Genomic DNA, 21,753 nt, shown 5'->3' on the forward strand with positions numbered 1-21,753 from the left:
CTACTGCTCTCTCTAATGCGAACACACCCTTCCTATTATGCAGCGATTGAGACTGTACACAGTGCCCCAAGTGCCATCTGACAATGTTTTGGGCAGATGCAACATGATGGCAAGCACACCAAATGCTACCTTCACTATCCTATCCACCTGTGTCTCCACTTTCATTGACCATATGGACTTGCCACCCCAAGATTCCTCTGTACATCAATGTTCCTGAGGTCCCAGGATTAACCCTATATTCCCTATCAGAACTGACTTTCCAAAATGTAATACTTCAAAGTTTGTCAGGATTAAATTGCACCTGTCATGTCATAATCCAGCAAGTCTTCTCTGCCATTCCATCATGGCTGATTTATTATTCCTCTCAACCCCATTCTCTTACCTTCTTCGCGTAACTGTTGATGCCCTTATGAATCAAGAACCTGTCAACGTCCACTTTAAATATACCCAATGACTTGGCTTCCGTAGCCATCTGTAACCTTTTTTCCTATTCCAGGAGTTCCCTACCTGGGGTCCACTGACCCCCTCAGTTAATGGTAGGAGTCCATGGCATAAAAAAGTTTGGAAACCCCTGTTCTAATTAATCTAAGTCCTTATGCAGGCTTCCTATTTCTTTAACACTACCTACCCCTCTACCTATCTTTTCGCATGCAGTGGGGAAACTGTGGACCTTTAATATTGGAATGTGGCAGAGTGCAAAGAAAACCCTACTGCAACCTCAGCTCTGTTAAACCTTCATAATCCTTCAGTCAGCTAAATTGAGCAGCATGAACTGGCAGGTCAATGTGGAAGGTGTTACGTGGACTACAGGGTTGACAGGGAGATATAGTGGGAGAGTCTGGGACCAGAGGACACAGCTTCAGAATAGAAGGGCATGCCTTTAGAACAGAGATGAGGAGGAATTTCTTTAGCCAGAGGGTGGTGAATTAGTCTCAGCTGTTGATACTATGGGATCTATTGCATTTGCTATTGGCCATCTATTGAGCAGATTTTAAAACAATAGGAAAAGATTGATTTGCATTTAGATTTTGGCCTAGAAACACTTCCATCAGGGCCCAGAACAGGACAAAACTGAAGGAGGTTTGTAGTGCAACCTCAGAGCTAGGCATATTTGAAGATGTTTGACAGAGACAGTAGTGGTCTGAAAGAGACTGTGGAGAATTGGGAGAGGAGGCTATTGGGAATGGAAGATTAAAAATTGTTTTATAAAAGATGGAAAGGAAATTTTGTACGGTGCAAAATCAAGTATCAAGTACATATTTATTGTTTTTATTAGGACTAATTAGGTGGCTCTTTCAAAGAACCAGAACAAAATGTGAGCTGAATTACTGTCTCCTTTCTTGTGGGCTTTTGTAAATCTTTTTAATAAAAAGGTCCACCATTTAAATAGATTTATGGACCCAAGACTGATAACTATAAGCTTTTTGTCTGTTACCTGGGTTTCAGCAATTAAGTTACAGAGAAAGGTTGAACAAGTTAGGTCTCTATTCATTGGAGCGTAGAAGGTTGAGGGGGGATTTGATCGAGGTATTTAAAATTTTGAGAGGGATAGATAGAGTTGATGTGAACAGGCTGTTTCCATTGAGAGTAGGGGAGATTCAAACTAGAGGACATGATTTGAGAGTTAGGGGGCAGAAGTTTAAGGGAAACACGAGGGGGTATTTCTTTACTCAAAGAGTGATAGCTGTGTGGAATGAGCTTCCTGTAGAAGTAGTAGAGGCCAGTTCAGTTGTGTCATTTAAGGTAAAATTGGATAGGTATATGGACAGGAAAGGAGTGGAGGGTTATGGGCTGAGTGCGGGTAGGTGGGACTAGGTGAGATTAAGGGTTCGGCACGGACTAGGAGGGCCAAGATGACCTGTTTCCGTGCTGTGATTGTTATATGGTTATATGTATTTGCACACCACAGGAAAGCATTTCACAAAATTAAGTTCAAACAGTTTTTCTATATGAATCGGATTGAATTTTAAAAGTACCCATTTTTTAAAGGAAGTAGTCAGCTGAACACTGAAATTACTTTTTTAAAAAAGCTTGCAGTGAAGATTCTCCGCTTATCTGGTGTTTTTGAGTTTAGTAAACCTTGGAGGCTGCTTCGTCATGGATTCTCATTCTTTAAACAAAACATTTGTCAAGAAACAGTAATAAGTGGTAAGGAAAATACGCATATTGAAATTCTTGATAATTGTGTCCTGTAGATTGTTGATTTTGACTGTGGGTTGTTTTCAGAACTAATTTGCAGTAGGAATACAGGAATGATTGTCATGAATTCTAATTGTGTGGAATAAAATCTTTTTAAAATTTTGACCAGAGCTAAGACTTTTCTAAGAAGCCTCTGTGTTAAATAGTGGGTTGATGGAATAATCGTAAGAGCCAAGTGTTCAAAAGGGTTCAATTAACACAAATCAAAATTTAGCAAATAACCTGCTAACTGAAGCTCTCTTCAGGGGCTTGAGGTAGAACCTTAGAAGGAATTTTCTAACCACTTTTTAAGATTATTATAATTGCAGCAATTGATTTGTTTCAATAAAATCTCTTAAATTCGTCACTAAACAATGGAAATGTATTCTTATTTGCCTCGAAGTCTGTGCCTAGACACATGCTAATGTATGCAGTTGTGACCAGTTTAGTTTGCTCTGCGAAACACAATAAAAATATCTTGATTCTGTTTTAACCATTAGTTGACAAATACCTGTTTCAAAGCACCATGTAGTAAACTCCATTGCAATGATATGCATTGATTTCAGATTGTTAAAAATGAATAAAAATCTTTATTAATATAGAAGAGAAGAATAAATTCATGAGCAATCGAATATTTTGCACAGCAGCATTTTGTTTGAAGTCAGCATCTCTTAGTATTTTTGCTTAAAACTTGGCAATTGAAGCTAATTTAATCGATGAGCTGTATTCATCAATATGTGTACGGTTGGAGATATTGATCGGTGAGGATTTTAGACAGTGCATGTGAAGCTTATAATGTCAGCAGTAGTTTGATAATGAAAAGAGTGGAACCTGAGGGACATGGAGACAGGTGGTGCATGTCCTAAAGCCAGCAGTGACACGGCGGCTCGGAATCCCACAAGAGACGTGGATCATGCCCTACTCTTTGCAAATGTGACTGCTTGGTACATAACAGTTTCCTGTTCAAAAATAACAAGCAGAAATCAACTCTCAAAATAAATGATCGTTGGAATTAGAAGTAGTAGAATTTTGAAACGTATGATCTTTAGAAATATACAAAGTAGATAAAACATAGTTCAGCTGCGATACTTAATAGTTTATTGCATTGCGGATTTGTAGCAGAAGATTTCTTCTACCATTTTCCATATCAAAATTATGCTTAATTATGCATTGAGTCGATACTTTGATAACTGCTTAATTTATGTCTTTGCCTTTATGTTCAAACTTCAACACTTGGTGATGATTTATTTTTCTACAGCGTAAGTTTCTGAATGGACAATGAACCAACTCATGAACACTTCCTCACTATTTTTCTCATTTTAGCTCTCTTTTTGTACTACTTATTTAACTATGTATTGTATGTGTGTGTGTGTGTGTATGTATATGTGTGTATAGTTTTTTAAATGTATTGCAATTTACTGCTTTTGCCACAGAACAAAAAATTTCACAACATATGCCAGTGATATTAAACCCAATTCTGAATTGTGTTTAAGAACAATGTATATCTTCTCTGGGGAGTTTTCATTTCTTTCGGCTCATGTTTCTGGGTTTATGCCTTCTAAAATTTAGTGTGCTGTTAAATTGAGTACATTTAACGAAGTAGGTTTAATAAATTCTGCTCAATCTGTAAGAATCTGGCACAATCTAGCTCAGTACTTTGTTGTGTTAAATATAATGTTGTCTGTCTGATATTTATAAAATATAATGTCACTATTTTAATCATATAATCTTTTAATCATATACCATTGGCTTGAGAATTTATCCTTTGTGATGATTTTGTTTCTGTCAGCAGTAGTCTGTTATTGTAAAATCCTTTTTATTCTGCTTGCACATTTGGTCCCTTTGTTGGGAAAATAAATATATTAGCGAACTAGTACTTCCTAGTTATATTTAGAAGCTATTTTCAAAATTGTGTACTAAGCAGCAAGGCATCTTAGTTTAATATATAGTCATGATTGGTGTCATTAACTACTGGACAGATATAAGAACCCAAATCAGTAGGACACCAGTCAATCTGAAGATGTTGAATAAATGCCCTTATTTTTGTTTGTGCATTGAAAATTGTTAGCAACTGTATAGTGGATTTCAAGAAGATAACGTAGAGCTGTCCGCAAAGCCTCTAGAGACGAAAGAAGAGTGAATTGGTGACTGGTGGCATACAGCTTGCTATCCATATAAGTTACTCTGCATTGAATCTGAACTTGTTCCGGTATAAGATCCACTTATGTGGTTGGAGTTCCATTGCTATAAAAAGATAATAGTTCAGAATTTGGGTGTTACGTTAAGGTACCTATGATAATTAGTGCATGAGAGGTCTGTTTCAAAATATGAAAACTGAGCAGTGGATCCCAAAATGAAATTTTTGTTGCCACTTGGTTACAGCTGCAGTTGAAAAATTACATTGTATGACTTAGAGCTCATAAGTCTGTAGAAAAACCTGTTGAAGGAATACAATCCTTGCATGTTTTACCATGACTGCGCATAAGAGTGGACAGTCTGTTTAAAATGAAGTCACTGCAAGAATTTATAATGTTCGGCATTCAAGAGCACTCGATAGAGAACTGTTCCATGTGCAAAGTAATGTTTAATTTATCAGCAAGGTCCAAATTGGCTTTAGGCAATCCAGCCACAGCTTGAACTGGTTTGCTGGGACCATGGGAAAATTTAATTAGCTACTTTTTTTATCCACATGTAAAATGTATGAATATAAAGTGAAGATGTAATTAACATTACAAAACATTTTATGAAAATTATTTGTGTAGTGTAAACTATATAGTCTGCAAACTGCAAACACACAAATGTCATCTGAGACTGAAGATTACTTAAAAAAATATTTGTCTGCTCCCGGATGTAAATAGTTTCCTTTACTGAAGAGTAAATTTTGAAATGCTTTTGATATTGTGAAGCTATTAAAGTGTAAATTTAAAGCAGCTTTGACAACATTGGGGAAAAAATGGTTCAAAATAATTAATTTATAATTTCAGACATTCTTAATAATGTTGATTCGATATTGGCAGATATATTGAACTTTATATACAAATTTCTATGAGAGTAGGTAAACAATTCCTTTATTTTTGGCATAATTTTGATATTGTTTTTAATAAATGGTATTTCGATGAAGTCAGTATAGCATCCTTTTTCAGATATTTATTTTCCAAAGTTGCCCTGTTTTTCTGTTGTCTCAATGCCTACACAGGTATTGTGCATCCCAGCATTTTTATTGATTATATTGTCCCAGTGCTTGGCACTTTGAAAATGAAATATGTGCTAAACTTTTAATCGTCTATCATTGCATGTATTTGGTGGAAGAGAAATATTTTGTTTCAGCTGTAGCTTTTGATAGAATAAAAACAATTAAGTATTCACATTTTGAACCCCCTATTAAAAAGAAAGATAAAATAAAGATGCTGTTTTCTCTGGTCTCCTTTTGTCATAATGTACCACTGGTTTTCTAATCCCATCAGTCCCTGTTTCTAGGTAACAGCCAAAGCACTGTCAGGAGTGGCAGTCTGGGCCGGGATAAGCCCATGTGGTTGGTGTTATTTAGTATCATCCATATGGTCAGGCTGAGGGGAATCCCAGGAGGGGAGTTAACACTCAGCATCCCAACCTCCAATCCCCCAGGAGTTTGCGTGAGGTAGCCCTTGCAGCCTGTTCATGTGTGAATCTTTATTCATTATTTAATGAAATTTGATATTATTTGTGATTGCTTGCTGGCTTCTGCAATTGATAAGTGCCCCACTACTTTGTCTGTCTTGCATGTTGCCATGGAGTAACTGAGGGTGGGTGTAGGGTTATGGGGTAGCAGTTAGGGAGGGGTGTGGAAGGTGTAATTGTATGGTGTGGTTAATATTATATTTATTGGCCTCACAAGATGCAATACATTCTCTGTTTTCTCTCCACAGGAAGTTCTGCAGACATTGACCAAGTTTTGTTTCCCTTTCTATATGGACAGGTACGGTTATCATTGCAAAGTTTACGAGATAAAGATGCCATAAAATTGCTCTGGTAAATAACAAAGAGTCATAGTTGTATTCTGTGCCTTTAAAATCTTGTTTAAAACGTTCCCCCTTGCACATAAAAATGAGGAAACTGTTTTTATTTGCCTGTTAAGCTGGTATTGTAATTTACCGCAGGTGCTCCAAATCATAATTCTGTTCAGTGTCAGCATAATTCTGTTATTTTCTTTAAGTTGAAAGTGCTGAAGTGCCTGAGAGAAGTTGTAAATTAGATCTTCACTTCAGCAGAGTGCAGCCATGGGTGGTTTACACATACCATCTTGGTCTCATACACTACAATATAATCCACCAGACTTTGGCAGTGATAATTATAAGTTAACAAAAAAGGAAAAATTAACTCATTTAAAATTAGCAAGGCGTACTTTATTTTAAAGAATGTGGCATTGGATATTTGCAGTCCCATTAATCCTTTAATGCAAGTAGGTTTAATTTTAGTTTATTTTTGTTTAAATTAGGCATTCACGCTCTTTAAAATCAGCTTTAATCTGTTTGCAAAACTAAATGCAGACTCTTGTACTTACTCAAAAGCGCCCTCTGTAGCTAGTTCGGGAAATGTTTTCACTCAAGAGTGTTTTTAGTAAAGATGTATTTGTTTTATTGTTTATTATTATGCATTTATTATTGAGTGATATGATGTTAAAGTTGGGTTGTGTATGCTGTGGTGTTGGGATATTGAAAAAAATCTTTAGAAGTGTTAACCATGATTTTAATGACATGCTGTTAAGAGAAAGTAAAATGTTTTGATAGTTTTATTAATTATAATAGCAATATCCAATATGTCTTAATTATCCTGTTAATTTAATGATGGGAGGTACAAAAGCATCCCATTCTCAGCTGCTGTGCTTAGAGGAATCTTGGTATTTTACCATGGAGATGATATGAAGATTGGCTGACATTATGACAATCACATTGCAGAGCAGCACAGTCCCTTGTGGCATCTGTGGTTGGAGATTTATGCCAGGTGTCAGTTAAAAGGAAAGGACGCTTGGCACCTTGGGCAAGTTTGCTTGTCGGCTGGAATGTCTCCTATTTTGCCAGTTGTGCGTGATGTGTTTTGGTAGTTTGGAAAACCTGCTACTGTTCCAGTTGTCGGAACATGAGAGATGACTTAGTTTACACAATGGAGAGCGACATCCTAGGAAAGAAAAGTTTTCAGAGTTAAATTATTTGAGAGAAGGGAAAAGAGAATTAGAAAAGTAAGTCACAAACAAGGGAAAATTTGCAGATGCTGGAAATCCGAGCAATACACACAAAATGCTGGAGGAACTCAGTAGGCCAGGCAGCATCTATGGAAAAGCAGTATGTTTTGAAATGTTGACTGTATTTTTTTTCCATAGATGCTGCCCGGCATTCTGAGTTCCTCCAGCATTTTGTGTGTGTTGCTTAGAAAAGTAAGTATTATTTTTTAAAAACAGAAGAGAGAAAGTGGAATGCATTGAGATGACAAGTCAAGCTGAAACTCAGGTGAACAAGCCAGTTAGGAGAAGGAGTTAGGCGTAGTGGTTAACATAAGGCTGTTACAGCTCGGTACGGAGTTCAACTGCAGTGTCATCTCTAAGAGGTTTGTATGTCTTTCCAGTAAGCATGTGGTGTTTCTCTGGGTGCTCTGGTTTCCTCCCATGTTTCAAGGATGAACCAGTTAGTAGGTTAATTGATTATTGAAAATTGATTAGGCGAGGGTTTAATAGTTGGGTTGCTGGAAGGGCCTGTTGCATTCTGTATCTCTAAATAAGTAAATTTAAGACCCTGCTTGCTTAGACCCTCTGCTTGTTTTGGCAACCCCATAATAACTTGGCTGATCTGATTGTAAGATCGACCCTCACAGTAACCTTTCACCCCCTGCTTATCAAGTATCTATCTACCTATGTTTTAAAAATATTCAAAGACCCTGCCCCCGCTTCCCCTTGGAGGAAGAAGGTTCCAAAGACTTCAGTCCTCTGAGGAGAAAATAATGCCTCACCTCTGTCTTAAATGGCTGACCTCATTCTTTGAATCGGTGACCCCTGGGTTCTAGGTTTCCCTCAGGAGGAAGCATTCTCTTCACACCTAGCCTGTCAGGATCTTGTATGTTGCAATCAATTGCTTTCCTTCTCTCCTAAACTCCAGTGATATAAGCCTAGCCCATCCCAGCCTCTCCCCATAAAGCAGCTTCTTCATACCCGGTATTGGTTCAGTGAAATCCTCAGATGGGTTCGTACCCATCTTTGAATATGCACGATGTTGTGCGCGGTATTCCAACTGTGGTCTTACCTATGTCTTGTATCACTGAAGTATAGCTTCTGTGGGTGGTGGGGGTGGGGGGGGGGGTGCTATAATTTTAAGATCGGGCGAAGGAGGATGATAAGAGGCATAGAACGAGTGGATAGCCAGAGACATTTTCCCCAGAGTGGAAATGGCTAATACAAGGGTACATAATTTTAATGTGATTGGAGGAGAGTGTAGGGAGATGTCAGAAGTAAGGGTTTAGAGAGTGGTGAATATATGGAACACCCTACCAGAGGCAGATACATTAGGGACATTTAAGAGACTCCTAGATAGACTCATGGATGATAGAAATATAGAGGGCTATGTAGGAGGGAAGGGTTAGATTGATCTTAGAGTAGAATAAAAGGTTGGCACAACATCGTGGGCCGAAGGACCTGTACTGTGCTGTACTAGGTTCTTAGTTTTGTATTCAGTCCCCCGCCGATAAGTATTTATATATCATTTGTTTTCCAAATTATATGCACCATTTTTGTATTATGCTACTTTTAATCCCTTTGCAGCTTATTTATGATGTGTTTTGCATTCTATCGGTGCCTTCACCCAAGTCATCTTATATATCAAGTCAAGTAGCACATCACTCGTTACATTTTGTAACTATAAACCCCATTTCCAGAAAAGTTGGGATATTTTCCAAAATGCAATAAAAACAAAAATCTGTGATATGTTAATTCACGTGAACCTTTATTTAACTGACAAAAGTACAAAGAAAAGATTTTCAATAGTTTTACTGATCAACTTAATTGTATTTTGTAAATATACACAAATTTAGAATTTGATGGCTATATTTCATTAGGAATGTGAAGAGATTTGGCATGTCAACAAATACAATCAAAAGCTTATATAGTTGTACTGTGGAAAGCATTCTGCACTGTCTGGTATGGTGGGGCTACTGCACAGGACTGAAAGAAGCTGCAGAAAGTTGTAAATCTAGTCAGCTCCATCTTGGGCACTAGCACTACAAAGTACCCAGGACATCTTGGTGTCTCAGAGAGGCAGCGTCCATTATTAAGGACTTCCACCACCCAGGTCGTGCACTTTTCTCATTGTTACCATCAGGTAGGAGGTACAGAAGCCTGAAGGCACGTACTCAGTGATTCAGGAACAGCTTCTTCCCCTCTGCCATCCGATTCATAAATGGACGTTGAATCCTTGGACACTACCTCACTTTTTTAAATATATAGTACTTCTATTTTTTTCATGTTTTAAAAAGTCTATTCAATATACGTATACTATAATTGATTTACCTGTTTTTTATTATTATTTTTATTTTATTTATTATTTTTTCCTCTTCTAGATTATGTATTGTATTGAACTGCTGCTGCTAAGTTAACAAATTTCACTTCACATGCCAGTGATAATAAACCAGATTCTGATTAATTTTAAATCTATCAATTTTGACTCACAACTTTATTGTAGAAATAAAGTGAGTCAAAATTTAGATAACTTTACACGTCTTATTATTCCCTCCGTAGACACAATGGTCTCAGTGAGAGCGTACAGATTCCTTACACTCAGTGGTGGGAATTGAATCTGGTTTGCTGGCACTGTAGTAGCATTTTGCTAACCACTGTCACCCGATTTCCCTGGATCTTTGGTCCAAGGAGAATGAAACTAGTTGTTTTCAAACAGAGTTCAGTTTATATTCTGGATTGTAAGGGAAGCTGCATAAATGTGTGTATTGTGCCTGATGTACAGTTTCTGTTAGTGCAGCAGCTCTTAAGAGTTGCATTTATTTTTGTTTGTGTTTCAGTTGTGAGAAAGACTATTAGTGGAATTAAAATGGGTGGTCACTGGGAAATCCCACTCTTTCTAGTGGACCGAGCGTGGACTCTTGGTGAAGCAGTCTCCCAATCTGCATTGGGTCTCACCATTGTACAGGAGGCCACGCCGGGATCACTGAACACAGTATATGACCCCAAAAGACTCACATGTGAAGTGTCACCTCACCTGGAAGGACTGTTTAGAGCCCTCAATGGTAGTGAGGGAGGAAGTGTAGGGGCAGATGTAGCACTTGTTCTGCTTGTGAGGATAAGTGCCAGGAGAGTGAGAGGGATAAATGGACGAGGGAGTCGTGTAGGGAGCGATCCCTGCGAAAAGCAGACAGTGGTGGAGGCAAGGGAAAGGTGTGCTTGGAGTGAGTGGGCAAGGATCTGGCAGATGGAGTACAATGTTGGTAAATGTGAGGTCATCCACTTTGGAAGGAAAAATGAAAGTGTAGATGATTATTTAAATGGTAAAAATATTGCAGCATGCAGATGTGCAGAGGGACTTGGGAGGGCTTGTGCATGAATCACAAAAGGTTGGTTTGCAGGTGCAGCAGGCTGTCAAGAAGGCAAATGGGATGTTGGTCTTCATTGCTAGAGGGATTGAATTTAAGAGCAGGGAGGTTATGCTACAACTGTACAGGGTACTGGTGAGGCCGCACTTAAAGAACTGCTGTAATTCTGGTCTCCTTACTTGAGGAAGGATATACTAACTTTGGAGGCAGTGCAGAGGAGGTTCACCAGGTTGATTCCAGAGATGAGGGCGTTTGACTATGAGGAGAGATTGAGTTGCCTGGGACTGTACTCGCTGGAATTCAGAAAAATGAGAGGGATCTTATGGAAACATATAAAATTATGAAAGGGATAGATAAGAGAGGCAGGAAAGCTGTTTCCATTGATAGATGAGACTAGAACTGGATGTGGGAGTAGATTTAGGATGGAGATGAGAAGGAACTGCTTTTCCCAGAGAGTGGTGAATCTGTGGAATTCTCTGCCCAATGAAGCAGTGGAGGCTACCTCAGTAAATAAATGTAAGACAAGATTGGATAGATTTTTGCATAGTGGTGGAATTAAGGGATCTGGGGAAAAGGCAGGTAGGTGGAGATGAGTCCATGATTGGATGACATCGCATTGAATGATGGAGCAGGCTTGATGGGCCAGTTGGCCTACTCCTGTTCCTATTTCTTATGTTAAGATTGAAAGGTGAAATGTTTAAGGGGAACATGAAGGAGGAGCATCTTCACTCAGAGGGTGGAACGAGTTGCTCTATGACAGTATTATCTCAATGTTTTTTGCTGGACCCTGTTTTCTCTAAAATTGCAAGTGTTCACTCGTCAACTGCATTTTATTGGCTGTGAAGTGCTTCGAATTGTCCAGGGCCATGATAGATGTGATAACAGATCCCAAAGTTGTACTTAAAATGTGGATGTTTAAATCTTTGATTTTATTTAGAAATAAATAGTGGAGAAACCACAACACAGGATTGAAGATTGTCATTATTCAGTGTACAAGTGTAAAAGAGAATGAAATACTTGTTACTCTAGACCTGATGCAGCATGAAAAAACACAATAAGCATTAGAAACACAAGAAAAGCAATAAATATAAATACATAAGATTATAGATTATACATAGTTTGATTGTATATCCATTAAGTGACTCTGGGTATCTGTACAAAAGATGACTCTGATAGGAAATAAAGTAGTGATGGCGGATTGGGTTAATTTGTAAAGTAGTGTAGTTGCTGGTTTTGTTCTTCTTTCCGCACCTTGTGGCACATTGGGTGGCAACCTTGTCATTTCTTTATCATTTTTGTCGTGTTGCTTGCTCGATGCTCAAGTGTGCAAGGTGCTGGCTGAATTCGAACCCAGGACCACTTGCCATCAAGTCCGGTGTGGGTGCCACTACATCACCAGCTGGCCAAAGTTGCATGGTGGGGCTGTGGGGGTGGGTTAATTGGTAAATTAATGAAATAGGGTGGGTTAATTGGTTGAGGTGCTGATCAGCCTGACATGTTGGGAGGGGTAACTTTTCTTGAAAAGTGGTAAATATTACATTGAATCCATAGGTTGTGGGCTCAAAAAGGATCGGAACTTTTTCTCACTACACACATTCGAGATTATTTATTGCCATTCTTCAGTACACGATTGTAAAGGAGAACAAAATGATTGTTACTCTGGATTCAATGCAGCATAAAAACACAATAAGCATAAAGAACATAATAAAATTGCATAATAAATATAAAAATAAAAATATCCTAATGGAACACAACTAAAGATGGATGTGTGACCTGTTGCAATATGCAAAATGTATATTATAAAAATTTTAATTGGTGGACAGTGTACCAGTATCTTCTGGTTTTAAGTCATTTATATTATTAGAAGGTTATTTTATCTCCACATGACAATCATTGACATATTCTGTGGAGCCGCTGTACTCAATTTTTACTGCACCACTTTAAATCAATAATAATTTGAGGGTAAGCAATTGCAGGTTGTCTATTAAAGAGTCGGTGATATTTTTATTCTTTTGTCCCATTTGCAGAATTCAATGTCACTGTTCAATTTCTTCAAGATGGTGCTAACTTAAACTCAAACTTGACCTTTGATCTCAGTCTCTAAAGCCTTTATTAACAAAACAGTGACTTAATTAACAAAATAGTGGGCACTAGACTCCCCAGCATCGAGGACATCTTCAAAAGACGATGCCTCAAAAAGGCAGTATCCTTCATTAAGGACCCCATCACCCTTGTTTTGCCCTTGTTTCATTGGGAGGAGGTACAGAAGCCTGAAAACACACACTCAATGTTTTAGGAACAGCTTCTTCCCCTCCACCATCAGATTTCTGAACAGACAGTGAACCCATGGATACTACCTCAATATTTTTATTCGTTTTTGCTCTCTTTTTGCACTGCTTACTGAAATATATATATGTATATTCTGATTCTGCTGTTCTTTGCCATGAATTACACTATATTTCATTTATTTATCAAGCCTTAAATAGCTGTGTTTTCCACTGTGCTATTTATTGCTTAATCTCCTACATGCTCTGAGTTTTTAGGTAATTCTTTGCATAATTTGTTACTTCCGTAATGAAGCATCTCCATTCCATCTTCTCAAGGGTGCTGCTAAATAGTAATTGTTTTAGATTGCGGTTACAGTTTCATTCAGCAATTCTTTAATTCAATTGCCTTTTTAACAGTAAATTTCAACATGTTGCCTTGCATTTTGTGGTCACTAGCAAAGAAATGGGAGTAATTCTTGGCACATTCAATTCCCCACGGAGTGTCTGAGGACTTTTCACACTGGAACCTTTGGTACTTAGCATACCAGAATATATTGCCGTCTAAGCAGCAGACCTGAGAACTGTGTAAACAATGAAAGAAAAGAATATACATCCTTAACCAAAGAGATTACAAAATCCTTTCTGAGGCATATAAGATGTAAACCAAGGTGTGTAAAATACAAGATGTAATTCATTAACAAGAGAAAATCTGCGGATGCTGGAAGTCCAAGCAACACACACAGAATGCTGGAGAACTCAGCAGGCCAGGCAGCATCTATGGAAAAGAGTGAACAGTCAACATTTCAGGCCAAGACCCTTCATCAGAACTGGAGGAAAAAAAATGAGAAGTCAGAGTAAGAAGGTGGAGGGAGGTGAGGAAGAAATACAAGGTAGTAGGTGAGAGGTGAAATTGGGAGGGATAGGGGGTGATGTAAAGAGCTGGGACGTCAATAGGCGAAAGAGATAAAGGGCTGGAGAAGGGGGAATCTGATAGGAGAGGACAGAAGACCAGTAAAAAAAGGGATGAGGAGAAGCACCAGAGGGAGATGATGAGCAGGCAAGGAGATAAGGTGAGAAAGGGAAATGGGAATGGGGTATGGTGAGGGGGAAGGGTATATACCGGAAGTTTGAGAAGTCGATATTCATGCCATCAGGTTGGAGGCTACCCCGACGGAATATAAGGTACCATTCCTCCAGCCAGTGAATGTAATTCATTGTTATATAAAGAATAAAAAAATGGGCTGGAAAAAAGATTAAAAAAGAAAGGTAAAGTCAAAATAAATTTATTATCAAAATATGAATATCTTGCCATATATTACCTCGAGATTCATTTTTGCAGGCATTTACAGGAGAAAAGAAATACAATAGTATTTATTAAATTCTATGCATAACTGAATACTAACAACATTCAAAGTAAATTTTATTATCAAAGTACATGTATGTCACCATATACAATCCTGAGATTCATTTTGTTGTGAGCATACTCAACAGATCTATAGAATAACAAACGTAACAGAATCAGTGAAAGATGAACAACCAATGTACAAGACACAAAATACACTGCAGATGCTGTGGTCAAAGCAACACACACAACCCGCTCCAGCGTGTTGTGAATGTACAAGATGAATTGTTCAAACAAAAAATTTATACTGACAGCATGGATTGTAGGGTCCTTGAAAATGAGTCTGTGGCTTGTGGAATCAGTCCAGAGTTGAGCTGAGTGAATTTATCCAACAGTTTCAAGAGCCTCGTGGTTGATAGTAATAACCCATTGAGCATATCTATACGGAGCGGTGTCACACGGAAGCAGCATCCATCATCAAGGACCCCTACCAGGCCATACTCTCTTCTCACTGTTGCCATCAGGAAGAACGTACAGAGCCTCAGGTCCCATACCACCAGGTTCAGAAACAGTTATCACCCCTCAACCATCAGGCTCCTGAACCAGTGGAGATAACCACTCAATTATACTCACCCCGACACTGAACTGTTCCCACAACCTATGGACTAATTTTCAAGGACTCTTCAACTCATGTTCTTAATATTTATTGCTTTTTTATTATTATTTTGTTCTTTTTTTGTTTTTGCACCCTTTGTTGTATTTTGCACATTGGTTGTCTTGTGTGCAGTTTGTTATTGATTTGATTGTGTCTTTGTATTTATTGTGAATGCCTGCAAGAAAATGAATCTCACTGTTGTATATGATGGCATATATAGACTTTGATAATAAATTTACTTTGAACTTTGAATAACTTTTCCTGAACATGGTGGTGTGTGATGTAAGGCTCCTGTACACCCTGCCTGATGATAGTTGTAAGAAAACAATCACAATTACAATCTTTATACTTCTCCCCAGTTATTAAAAAAAACGCTCATCAGTAACTAAAATCAGAAACAAAGCTAACTTTGAGTGCCAGTGTGACAGCAGGTCAGCCAGAAATAATTTCTCCCCCCACCAGCCCCGTAATTCCCCATCATCACGGTAAGATCACATTGGGGAAAATTATTGTTTTGTGCGATTCATCCCAACTCTACCAGATATTAGTTTAAAATTACTTTCTTCACTTCTCCAAAAAAATGTTAATCTTATCTGCACAGTTATAAAGTGCCTTTCATTTCACAATCTCTACGAGTTTTCATTTGGTGAATTTCACAAAATCTGCTATAGGTGACGGTAAAGATATTTGGTTTCAGATTTTAACTCTGCATGCAGCCTAAATATGTAACAAATCTGACTGTTCAAAATGAGTTAATCTTCAGTATTTTGTATATTTAAAGAAGTGTAATGCTTTAAAGGTCCGATAGTATAGAATAGTAAACAGCCCAACCCCTGCTGGCAATGTCAATATTTAATATACAATTTACATGTTACAGTATTCTGCCTTTTTGGTTATCTGTGTTAATGGCAAAAGAGTTTACAGAGAATAGTGCAGAAAACAAAAAAACATCCAGTGAGGGGCAGTTCTGCGTGCCAGAACAGCTTGTTAATGGGAGAGGTCAGAGGATAATGGCCAGAAGGTGATAGTAACTCAAATAACCATGTGTTACAATAGTGGAGTGCAGAAGAGCATCTCTGAATGCACAGCACACTGAACCTTGAAGTAGATGGGCTACAGCAGCAGAATACCTCAAATGCACAGTGGCCACATTATGAGATACAAGAAGTAACTAATAAAGTGGCTGCTGAGTGCATATCTCACCTAGAATTTCCATTAGGCCATAAAAAATGGTTATATCCATATAATATATATTCAATAAACTCCCCAGATGAAGTTAGACTTGCACATTTAAATAGAAGTGAGCATTTAATTAAGCAATAATTTTATTAAGTGGTGAATAAATTCTGGCTGTCACACCATTGGGTTTTGGTGAGGGTTTCGTGGCCTTACAAAGGTGTGAACTGTAAAATCAGACAGTAAGCCTCAATGGCATTCAGAGCAAGGGTGCCAGAGGTGGGAAACTTTTTTTAAGGTGCAAAAATATTCACAGCGCAAAAAATGGCAAAATAGCCAAAATGACAAAAAAGAAATTGTAGATATCTACTATCAGACCTTTAGGACTACAACTCCAAAATATCAGTCTGAAGTAATACCCACTAGCTCCCTTCACCTCACCAAAATGAATCTTTACGTAAGGATTTCCTTACTCTAGGAGAAAAGGGATAGTCCATTCTTTGGAATGTGTAGGGGGGCACTGTTACCACAAGCCTGAACAATTACACTAAAACTAAAACACAAGATCTCACACCCTACTTCACAATCACAAATGTCCAGAAATACATCATCACGATAAGATCACAATATCACTGCACAACAAAATCAATCAACAACTGACCATTTTCCAGGAGCCAGAACTCTTCCCCATCCCCCAAAATGAACTCCCGAACTGAGCCAGCTGCGACCTTAACTTCCCAATCCCCTCACACCTTCAATTTAACATTTTTATCCTCATATTTGTACCTCTTACATTAGAACATAGAAGCTTACAGCACAGTACAGGCCCTTCAACCATGATGTTGTGCTAGTCTTTTAATCTACTCCAAGATCAATCTAATTCTTCCTTCTCACTCTTCTCTTTCATCTGTGTGCCTAGCTAATGCCTCTGCCTCTACCATCACCCCTGGTAGAGGATTCCTTGAATGTACCATCCCCTGTGTATAAAAACCTACCTCTGACCATCACCCCATATACTTTCCTCCCAACAACTTAAATTTATGCCACCTTTCATAGCCATTTCTGCTCTGGGATAAAGTCACTGGCTGTCCTCTTGCTCTTGTACAGCTCTATCAAGTCACCTCTCATTCCCCCTTCCTCCAAAATAGGTTGACCCTAGATCATCCTAGCCTCATAAGATACGCAGTCAAATCCAAGCAATATCCTGGTAAATCTCCTCTGCAATCTCTCTAAGCTTTCACATCCTTCCTTTAATGAGGTAACCAGAACTGAACACAATACTGCAAGTGTGGTCTAACCAGAGTTTTATGGAGCTGCAATATTGCCTCATGGCTCTTGAATTCAAACTCTCAACTAACAAAGGCCAATGCACCATTCTCCTCCTTAACCACTCTATTAACTCGAGGCAACTTTGAGGGCTCTGTAGATGTGAACCCAAACACCCTATATGCTTCTCCAATGCAACAGATATTTGTCACCATCCTCCTCAAATTTTCATTCCTCCGATTAGTCTTTTGTGCACCTTTCCCTTTACCATTCATCTGTTCACTGCCTATTCCCTTGAAGAATACCCTTAAAACCACCCCCTCCACTCAAATTGTGGTGTGCCCCTCACTAATATGTTCTCCTTTGGCCCAGTATTGGTCGTTACATATATCTGCTGGAAGGTTGTTTCCATATTAAAGATTAATATCAGTGGAAGTTGTTTTAGTTCTGCAGCAGGCATTGTGTGGGTGGTGGAATTTTTGAGTGATGGATGATCAAGGAGAGATGCAAGTGTTACAAAATGTACCAGAACTGAATTGGTCAGAACGAAACATATTTTAACAGACTGGGAGAACTTCACAGTCTAGGTTTCTTTTTTCTCAGACAACAACATAAAATAATGGCTGAGACCAAAGATGAAATAAATGGATGGTGAAGCATCCAATGGAAATACTGAAAGAATCTGTCAAGCTGTGCTTTCATCACTCCTGTGGTTACACAGGCAAAGACTGTGCTAATATCTGGCCACAGAAGAGTAATGTCAGACATCAACATCAGTCAATTTGCATTACCTGTGATATATAATGTTGGCAAATATTAATTGGGAACAGTGATATTTAAAAACTCAAATTAACTGAGTTAACATGTAAAAAATGTAACCCTTTTTATTTTATTAAGATGATTAATTCAGATTGGTTCTACATGAGCATAAGATATAGGAGAAGTATCAGGCCATTTGGCCCATTGAGTCTGCTCTACTGTTCTATCATGGCTATTTTATTTCCTCTCTCAGCATCATTTTCCTGCCTTCTCTTCGTAACACCCTGACTAATCAAAAACCTATCAGCCTCCACTTTAAATATACCCAATGACTTGGACTCCACAGCCATCCGTGATAATGAATTCCACAGATTCACCGCCTTCTGGCAAAAGAAATCCCGTATTCTCTTACGATTCAAGGAATAAACTTCTAGCCTCTCCAACCCCTCCCTGTAGCTCAGTCCCTTGAGTTTTGTGCTCTACAGTTCTATGTTCTAACCTCTGCTTTAAATATACTCAATGGGCTCTTACTTGAAAAGATGGAGCTCTGTTTAAGTGTACCCCTGGCACAGTGAGAGGCCCATACAGGGGCCTGGTAAAATGTAGGGCTTGAGTTCATTTACTGAGGACTGTGGTTTTATTTAAAATAGATGGAAATCTACATTGAGGGGTGATGTAGATCACATGTAAGTTTGTGTTTGTATGTAATTGTATGTATGTGCTCTTTGTTTATTTTTTCTCTTGCTTCTACACTCTTCTACCTCAGTATTGTTAATATAGGTATTTACCATTGTGTAATGAACTGTGGACTGATTGCCAGTGCTTTATTGTAGATATGTGTTTGTTCAATAAAGTTCAAAATAAATATGCCCAATAACTTGGCCTCCATGACCATCTATGTCAATGAATTCCAAAGATTCCCTACCATCTGTCTGAAGGAGACATCCTCTCCACGTCCAGTCTGTAAATATTTGATAGCTTTCAATGAGATCTCCCCCCCCCCCCATTCTTCTAAACTCTTGTAATTACAGGCCAAGAGCCATCAAACACTCCTCACATGTTAACCATTTCATTCTTGGGATCTTTCTCCTGAATCTCTTCTGGACCCTCTCCTGTGCCAGCTCATCTTTTCTTAGATAAGGGGCACAAAGCGACTTACGATACTCCAAGTGCAGGCTGACCAGTGCCTTATAAAGCCTCAGCTCATCTTCGCTTTTGTGTTTTCATACTTCCAAAATGAATGCTAACATTGTATTTGCCTTCTTTATCACCAATTCAACCCACAAGTTGTATTCTGAATGAAGATTCCTAAGTCTTTGCAGCTCTGATTTATGGTGTCCTTGATGACGGTCGGTCCCTTAAGGTTGTCATAGCCGGGGATAAGCTCCCACTACCTATTAAATGCTCTTAATGACATGTATCTCAAGTAGCCCCGTGACAACCAAGTCCAGCTCCTGATCTTCACATATGGCTTAGATACTAAGCCCAGTGGAACCGTTGCCACTGACAGGAGAAGGGGCAAAGATGGATTACTGGCGCCTTAAAACCAGTGGCTTCAGGCAGATGGGGCTCGTCAGCCCTGGTTGGCAGCTCATCTAGGAGAAGGCAGACTCTGATCTCAAGCCTCCACTGCTTTGTTGCTGTACTGACTCATGGGAAAGGCTTTGGGAATAAACCCCGAGGAAAAATCCTGAGCTGCAGTCTCTAAGGCATTCTTACGCTGAGTTCAATGCTGACTGGCAACTCCAGTGCACTGCTGGTGAAAATCTGTATTGGTCTCTGCTGTTCCTTTGGATTCATCAGATGCATGGAGAGGGGGTGCTTGCTGTCCATATTGTACTGACCTGACTTGCGTACCGGCTTATGTATCACGTGGACAGTTGGGACGCAATATCCAATGGTTATTGACAGCCTGACCCAAATTCAGAAATTCTGAAAGCTGACAGGCAGAGTTAGATGTGGTAATGATTTGGAGTTAAAGGATGGGAAAATGCAGAGCACTAATTAGAGAAAACGTTAGAGTACAGCGAGTGCAGAGATTAGCTACAGGCAGAGCTAAGAACTAATGAAAGAAAGTGCATTGAGGGAGAGATAATATTAATAACCAGAAAGTTCAACAGGAAAGTGTAAAGATTGGGAAATAATTGTAAAAGAAACATGGAAGATTGTTTTTAATATTAAAAAGACAAGGAAGAGAAAGAGGATAGTAGATTCCGTTAGATCAACCTGTTGCCTTGTATAAGAAGGAATGTGGCACGTATCCATTTATTTCCTGAAAATGAATTCCGGCCTAGAGTTCAGCTGTGCTGGTTCAGTGACATGATTTGCTTAGACAACTTTATCTTACGGTCAGTTAAAAATATTCTTCTGCTTTGTTCTCTCTTTCAGCCTTACAGTCAGTCAAGTTGGCCAGAACTTCACATTTGTACTCACTGACATTGACAGCAAGCAGAGGTTTGGATTTTGCCGCTTATCTTCTGGGGCTAAGACTTGCTCCTGCTTCCTAAGGTGAGACAGCAAACTGCATATCCAACCAGAGAGCACAGCACTAGGCTCTGGTTTGTGACAAATACCACGTTTTAGCTGACAGGCATGATTCTCATATCCTTTCCCAACAGGTCATTATACTGAGGGGTCAGTCCTAAGTGCATTGTCTTGGGGACAAAGACCCTCTGATTATGAGGTTTATTTGTGTGTTGTAGTTTCAGATTTATATTGGGCAACTGCATTCTATTGAAGAAAAGAAATCTTTCAGTTTAATCCTGCATCACACTTTGCAAAGCTTACTTAGTTAAAATGTAAAAAGATATTATTGTGTATTCTTCCTGTATTTATGTGGAATTTTGCTTGTTTAACATCTGTGCAGGCTGGAATTAATGTTTAGGATGTCCGGATTGCGCTCAGAGCTCTATTTTGGTTTACAGTATAATCTTTTATTGTGGCATTGCATTGAATTAATGAAATGGCAGTGAAAGAGATGTAAGCAAGTAGGTACATTAAATTAAATTCCTTTGAAATGGTGTATAAATAAAGCTCTGATTGTGTGGTGATGAAAAAATTAATAGGATCATATAGCCAAAGTGGGAATTAAACTCAGCTTTAAAATTGGCTTCAAATACAAATGAGTGTAAAATATTTCTGCTAAATTTATTTTACCAAACCAATCACTAGAAATGACAATATATGCTTAAGATCAAACAAAAGGTCAAGTAAGATTCTTAAATCTACAACAGTTGGATCTTTTCAACCTATTTTTTGCCTGCATATTAATTTGCAGAATTGTATAAAGTATTTTTAAAGTAGTTGAGGAGAAAAGAAAGGTTAATGTCAGAAAGGTAGTACAGTATATGATCTTTCATTAGGTTTCAAATTGGTAAATGATCTTGTAACAATCATTGTACAGTGACCAATAATTTTGTGATTATTAAATGTTGCTGAATTAAGAAACTGGGCCATTATCTGATGTGACAAGTGAAAATTGAATAAAATTCCCCAGTTGCTACACACTCAGTGGCCACTTTATTGGGTACCTCGTGCTTGAACAACAA

At 38.5% G+C, this 21,753-nt stretch overlaps 1 protein-coding gene across 6 annotated transcripts in view; it reads left to right on the forward strand.

Annotated features, from left to right (window-relative positions):
• LOC132407438 (DENN domain-containing protein 1A-like) overlaps nucleotides 1-21,753 on the forward strand; it is a 606,259-nt gene that overhangs the window by 185,954 nt on the left and 398,552 nt on the right. For 5 of the 6 annotated variants that reach the window (XM_059993934.1, XM_059993938.1, XM_059993937.1 and 2 more), the window contains exons 4-5: nucleotides 6,084-6,133; nucleotides 20,594-20,713. In XM_059993934.1, the coding sequence (XP_059849917.1) occupies nucleotides 6,084-6,133; nucleotides 20,594-20,713 (170 nt within the window). The remainder of the gene's footprint in view (nucleotides 1-6,083; nucleotides 6,134-20,593; nucleotides 20,714-21,753) is intronic. The other variant, XM_059993939.1, reaches the window with a different exon arrangement.

The sequence above is a fragment of the Hypanus sabinus genome, chromosome 18, assembly GCF_030144855.1.
Source record: "Hypanus sabinus isolate sHypSab1 chromosome 18, sHypSab1.hap1, whole genome shotgun sequence".
Lineage (NCBI taxonomy): Eukaryota > Metazoa > Chordata > Chondrichthyes > Myliobatiformes > Dasyatidae > Hypanus > Hypanus sabinus.